General features: G+C 37.8%; 3 protein-coding genes across 3 annotated transcripts; 1 reads left to right on the top strand and 2 right to left on the bottom strand.

Annotated features, from left to right (window-relative positions):
• Positions 1-164: 164 nt before the first annotated feature.
• On the bottom strand, positions 165-635 carry CBG23856 (the record flags this gene model as incomplete). Its single annotated transcript, XM_002647903.2, has 2 exons — positions 165-516; positions 562-635. Coding segments are annotated over 2 exons (426 nt in total), but the record flags the coding sequence as incomplete, so codon positions are not given.
• Positions 636-889: 254 nt separating this feature from the next.
• On the top strand, positions 890-2,165 carry CBG23855 (the record flags this gene model as incomplete). Its single annotated transcript, XM_002647902.1, has 3 exons — positions 890-963; positions 1,014-1,766; positions 2,132-2,165. 3 exons carry the CDS (start codon positions 890-892, stop codon positions 2,163-2,165), a joined length of 861 nt encoding a protein of 286 aa, XP_002647948.1.
• Positions 2,166-4,974: 2,809 nt separating this feature from the next.
• On the bottom strand, positions 4,975-5,495 carry CBG23852 (the record flags this gene model as incomplete). Its single annotated transcript, XM_002647901.1, has 2 exons — positions 4,975-5,083; positions 5,449-5,495. Coding segments are annotated over 2 exons (156 nt in total), but the record flags the coding sequence as incomplete, so codon positions are not given.
• Between the last annotated feature and the right edge of the window lie 1,438 nt (positions 5,496-6,933).

Here is a 6,933-nt window from a genome sequence, read left to right as displayed (position 1 = left end):
TCGGAATCTTCCAATTCGATTTTAACAGATGTGCATTCCAAGAGTTGATCTATAGTGACCCAGAAGGAATGAGAAATGTGAATCTTTGAGATCTTCATCTGTTTCCATAATCCTATAAAACCACTCATGTCTTTATTCTTGCAATCCAGTTCCAACCGTCTCACTTCCAAGTTCTTCTTGATTACAACACGGCATAAATCCAAGAATTTTTCGAAATCATTAAAGGCGCTGGCTTTTATGAAAGGGGCTCTTCTGCATCCGAAGACATCCACCAAATCCTCCAACAATTGAGCGACGGCTTCATTGGGATATGTTAAGTGTAGAATACTTCCCATGATCGACACAGTCAAACAGTAGCAATTTTTTGGATATTCATCTATTTTGAATCGATACTCTTCCCGACGATTACCCTTCAGATATATCGATGTCGAGGTGAGACTCGAGATTTTCCATTTGTTTGCAACTTTCGATTTGACAAGTTTTCGAGTTCTCTTCGAACAACTGGATAGGACGAATCTGAAAGGCAGTTTTCTCATGAAATGACTAGAAATTGGAACTTACAATTGGAGAGGATTGCAGAGATTGAATATTTCTTCAACAAGATCGGTGGGGAGGTTGAGGAGTGGAACTGGCATTTCTGGAAATGTTCGAATTGATAAAAATTGTGAAACGTTCTCAAAAAGTTTAACCGAGATAAATTTTGGCAAATTGGAAGAAAAATAGGTTTGCCTTCCCCATTCGTTTCTCTCCCGACTTCTCGCTTTCTCTGTGATCTCGCCTGAGAACTACACTCTCGTTTTTCCTTTGTTTCTGCTTCATAACCTACAAGCCTCGTTTTCTTCTCACATTCTTTCAAATTTTGAATTTTCTAACACTGAATGGTTTTCAGATGCCCATTGCTCTCCTCAAGTTCCCAAACGACCTTCTTCGAGAAGTCTTCAGACTCTGCGACCCATTCGAATTGTAAGTATTTCTTGTGACTTACTATTAATATAATAAAAATATATTTTAAGATACAGACTATCCAAGTGTTCCAAACAACTTTCTCAAAGATCGATAACGTTGAGAGAAACAAAGAATTGGAAGATCACCTACTGGGGAGGGAACGTGATAACTATATGGGTAGATGGTTCAAATTACAACTTCAATCAAACTGATAACCCAGAAGACTATTTTCAAATAACGCTTGGAAGATACAGTAACTACATGGATATCGAATTTCCAAACGGAGGAGGTGTCGATTTGTTTTTTTATCTACTCGACACTCTTGGGATCTGCATTGTTAAATTGCTGGAAATCACGTTTGGAACTGTTGCTAATGTTTCTAAAGTAGCAAAAGTTTTGGTCGATAGGAACATGGACATTGAAAGATTTAGGATTGGAAATGTTGAAGAGGTGCAAGATGTTGTCAATTTTATGCCAATGTTGAGCCAGATGAATATCACTGAAGAATTCAATTGTTTTTTGAATTTTCCGCCAGATTTCCATTTCAAGTTTGTCAAGTATCCAAGGAAGATCAATATAACTGACGCTTCCTGGTTCATCATCGATCAATTACTGGATTGCACCTGTGTTCGGATCGAACTAGAAAATTCTTCGTTTAACAATCATGATTTGGATGTATTCCTTCAAAAATGGAAGATGGCTGGAACTTACCCGAATCTTCGGCGTCTTCGAATTCAAAGCGACCTCATTGATAACCAATCGCCGATTCTAGAAATGATTCCGCCAATTCAGACTGTTAATAATCCAATGATACGAGTTTCGTAAGTTGTAACCATTACTTCATACGTGAGAATAATCAACGAATAATGATAATGGAAACTCAGGTTACTGTCTTGACCAAGTTCACAAATACCTGAGCATCGTCATATTCAGGATCACCTTCTTTTGCTTTTTCGAAGTTCCAAAATTTTTTCTTTCTTCCTTGAACTTCTGTACCCGAATAGCAGACTCCTTCATCTGAGCATTTCGTTTTGGTTTCAGTGAGAAAACGTCGAACACGATCCTTGCCTCCTCCCACGTCCCACAGAGGCCTTTTGAAAAAAAAATGTTTTTTACTCAATTCTTTTTTTTAACTCAATTTTTTTAAACTTAAAGAAACTAAACCAACTGAATCTTTCATTCTCAGAGCTTTTATGTTATATGTGACAGTTAAGATGTAGTTATGTTTTTTGTAGCCTGTAATCTGTTCTACAAGAAATATGTTAGTTTATAATTTTATCTTTGCTCTGAACAAAGTTATGCTTTTTTGAATGAACTTGATCCACTATTTCTGAAAAAACTCAAACAGTTTTGCCATTCCGCTCAACCTGCCTATTGGCACCTTATATTATCTGTTTTGTGCTAGTCCGAGGAAGGGACATTTTTTGCTACCAATATCTAACAAAAAGCGAAGGGACACTTCGAGTACTTCCCTTGTAAGATAGTGCAGTTTGTACAATGCAGTTCGTTTATTCGGTTATTGCAGTGTTTCTTTCTGTTCATAAAATTTTCTGGAGATTTCAGTTTTTGGTATTTTCCTGACAAGGGAAGTGTTTTCAGAGAGGCGTTGAGAATTTGCTCAAAATTTCAGTACTGATAGTTTGAGATATCCGCAACACGATGACGAAAAAATCTAGGTCATAACCCCACCAGGAAGCTGAAAATCTTCGTCTGAAAATTCTGCCCGATTTGGGCGCGCACTTTCCCCCCTCTCCTATACGCCCTCCGCGCCAGAGGAAAATGTCGGTTGTGTGGTGTAGCGATAAGAGGGTAACTCATTAGGTGAGACTCCACTGGTTCGAACCCCACTGTGGTTAACATTTTTTTTGTTTTTTTTTCATACTTTTTTTCAATATTTCGAAGATATAGAGGTACTGAATTTATCAAAATTTTATTAAATAAATCAAAATCAATCAACAGTTGTGATGGTCAATGACAAAATGTTCGAAACAGAATAATTTTTCACAATAGAGACACTTCACAAACGATGTGCTGGAGCAACCATGCATTGTACAATCTCCAGCGACACCTCGTGGAAACAGAAGTTGTGCTGGAGTTTCGAAACTTGCTGGACGGGGCACATCGTATCCAGCTGCACCCAAGCATATCGGGCCCACTTCTCGAGCTTCGGAGAGCACAGCTGCCGCCAGACGAGGGAGAGGAGCTGTAAACTCATTTTTTGAGCTGTTTGACAAATACAGCACCTTTCAAATTTTGAAGACGACTACAGGATTTGAGTAAGTTTCAGTTCAGTGAATCATTACATATACATATGTCGACTCGTCTATGCCGAAGGATGCTCTTCTCATTGTAGATTCGTGGAACAGCTGGAAAGACACTGCCGCCATCGATTCGGTCACCCCTTCATCCCACAAGTTGAAATTATTGACGATTCCTGCTGGATGCACTGGGCGTATCCAACCATGTGCTGTTGGCATTTTTGGATCCTTCAAGAAAGTTGTGAAGACACTCACCAACTATGCCCAATTGACCAACAGCAACTACAAGTTTCAAACCAGGGATGAAACTCTGAAGGTCAGCTACCTATTTGTCAAACAGCTCAAAAAATGAGTTTACAGCTCCTCTCCCTCGTCTGGCGGCAGCTGTGCTCTCCGAAGCTCGAGAAGTGGGCCCGATATGCTTGGGTTGCAGCTGGATACGATGTGCCCCGTCCAGCAAGTTTCGAAACTCCAGCACAACTTCTGTTTCCACGAGGTGTCGCTGGAGATTGTACAATGCATGGTTGCTCCAGCACATCGTTTGTGAAGTGTCTCTATTGTGAAAAATTATTCTGTTTCGAACATTTTGTCATTGACCATCACAACTGTTGATTGATTTTGATTTATTTAATAAAATTTTGATAAATTCAGTACCTCTATATCTTCGAAATATTGAAAAAAAGTATGAAAAAAAAACAAAAAAAAATGTTAACCACAGTGGGGTTCGAACCAGTGGAGTCTCACCTAATGAGTTACCCTCTTACCGCTACACCACACAACCGACATTTTCCTCTGGCGCGGAGGGCGTATAGGAGAGGGGGGAAAGTGCGCGCCCAAATCGGGCAGAATTTTCAGACGAAGATTTTCAGCTTCCTGATGGGGTTATGACCTAGATTTTTTCGTCATCGTGTTGCGGATATCTCAAACTATCAGTACTGAAATTTTGAGCAAATTCTCAACGCCTCTCTGAAAACACTTCCCTTGTGAGATGGAGGATGAAAAATAGAAGCCCATGGGCTTCAATTAGAGAAAATACGGTATGTTAAAATGCCGATATTCCGAGATTTTGAAAATCGAAAAATTTCGATATTCCGAAAATCCGAAATTTTCAAAAAACGGAAAATTCCGAGGTTCCGACATTCCGAAATTTTTAAAATCGGAATTTTCGACATTCCGAAAATTTTCGAAAAGTCATTCCGAACATCCGAACATAGAAACATAGGTTTCAGCCAAAAATGTGAAAAAATTGATTTTTAAAAAACTTGTGACACAAAAGTATCACCAGAAGAAAGGAATATGTTCCTCTTCAAAGGTATTCAGGGTATTTTTTGGGATTTTTCATCCTTCTAAAAATTTATTTTTGGAATTCTATGTTTTGCTTTTATTGTCTAGCTTATCTTCATTGAAAATTTTGAATTTCAATTTTGATTTTCAATGTATTATTTTCAAAGTAGCATCAAGGGTTTGTTACACATTCAGGGTTCTTTGTTTTTAGGTTTCCGCCGGTTGAGCGTGCTCAGCAAATTTTTGGCACATGTGCCGCTACTTGGGGCACCGGTGCCGCTGCAACGCGGTAATCGTGCCCGGGGGGTTGGGGCACGCGTGCATTTTGCGTGCCGCTGCCGTGCCGTTGCCGTGCTCATGTGTGCCTTGTTTTTTTTAATTCTTTCTTCAAAATCAGATCAATTAATCACGAGATTTTCCTTAAATTGAAAAGTTTATTCAAATACAAATACTAAAAAAAGAGTAATAAAAAAAGAAAGAAAAACGATCATTTAAATCTGTAGAGAAGATTGTGTCGAAGATGTCGAATTTCGATGAAAGTTACTTTCCTACTCCTCTTCTCCAGCTTTATTGGCGTTGGGCTTGGCACGGTGTTTCTGAAAGAACTTTAAAGATTATTTACATAACTAATTGTATGAAAACTCACATTTCTTTGGACGAATTGTCTTCCCGAAAATCTATCGGAAGTTGTCTGGCACCTTTTCACCGAAGATCAGCGGAACTGTAAAACATAGGGATTAACATTAACCTTTCGAACATTTTTTTGAACACTGTCATTTCAAAATAGTTCAGTTTTTCACATCTGCCCACTTATATATTTAATTTGGAATATTCATCGTTGCTGGTCGTAAAATATCTTCTTCTTCTTCAGTATCCCCCACGGTTTGACGACTTCCCTTCTCGTCTTTTATAACTGAAAAGATTTCCGACATCATTATTACTTGAACATCTCTCAACTCACCTATTGTCCTTCGGTGTCTCTTCCAACGGGACATCTGGTACAGCCAATGTCTGAAAACTAAACAGAAATATATTTCATGATTTTCCACCTGAAAGCCTAGAAAAACAAAACCAAATGCCATAAAACGGTGAAAAGTACAAAAATTTATGAAAATGAATGACAAGCTATTTTCGCAACATTTTCGAAACTATGGATAGAGACGATATGCGCAGGTGGTTCAAGAAAGGGCACGGCAGCGGCACGGTAGCGGCACGCCACATGCTTGCTAGGGGCACGGGTGCGGTGTTCCAAGGGCACTTTCAACGCGGCACGGTGCCGTTTGGATGCGGATTCTGTGCCCCTCTGTGCCCTGGCGTGCCGAAAATTTGCTGAGTGCTGAGCTTATTTCTGTTTAGAATCTTCAACATTTTTACCCGTTTTTGCCTTAGCCCATTTTATGTCGGTGCTTGGCACTAAAGAGTTTTTTCTGAATTGAAATTATAAAATTATATGATAATATACTTCAGGGAGAACTGGGTATCAAAAACCGAAAAAAAAACCGGAAGAATACTATTCAAGTGCTGAAAATACTTTTGAGGGCTGGGTGTTTTAGGGGTAATATAAGCTCGGGAGGTAAATCTTCATATTTTCCTTTTTCCTTTGGAGGGGAATACATTTGAATCCACTCTATATTGCTTCCGACGAACGACAGCAGATCTAAATTTCCTTTTTTTTTTCGAAATGTCACGTAAAAAATACTTTGGCTATGAAAATCAGCTAATCATTTTTCAAAAATCCTACATAGTCACGTGATTTGATAAAAAAACCCCCATGCCCCCTTTCGTAGATTTACGGGCGTCTGTAAAAAAGGTATAAAATTAGAGAGGAGCGGGGTAAAAGATGAAAGTGGTATTGTCTATTCAAAATAATCGCNNCNGANANNCAAAAAAACACAAATTCAGAAATTCAGAAGTTCAGAAGTTCAGAAATTCAGAAAAACAGAAATTCAAAAATTCAGAAATTCAGAAATTCAGAAATTCAGAAATTCAGAAATTCAGAAATTCAGAAATTCAGAAATTCAGAAATTCAGAAATTCAGAAATTCAGAAATTCAGAAATTCAGAAATTCAGAAAAACAGAAATTCAAAAATTCAGAAGTTCAGAAGTTCAGAAATTCAGAAAAACAGAAATTCAAAAATTCAGAAATTCAGAAATTCAGAAATTCAGAAATTCAGAAATTCAGAAATTCAGAAATTCAGAAATTCAGAAATTCAGAAATTCAGAAATTCAGAAATTCAGAAATTCAGAAATTCAGAAATTCAGAAATTCAGAAATTCAGAAATTCAGAAAAACAGAAATTCAGAAATTCAGAAATTCAGAAATTCAGAAATTCAGAAATTCAGAAATTCAGAAATTCAGAAATTCAGAAATTCAGAAATTCAGAAATTCAGAAATTCAGAAATTCAGAAATTCAGAAATTCAGAAGTTCAGAAGTTCAGAAATTCAG

The sequence above is a fragment of the Caenorhabditis briggsae genome (assembly GCF_000004555.2).
Source record: "Caenorhabditis briggsae complete genome, chrI, whole genome shotgun sequence".
Taxonomy (NCBI): domain Eukaryota; kingdom Metazoa; phylum Nematoda; class Chromadorea; order Rhabditida; family Rhabditidae; genus Caenorhabditis; species Caenorhabditis briggsae.
This window is presented reverse-complemented; position numbering and strand designations above follow the sequence as displayed.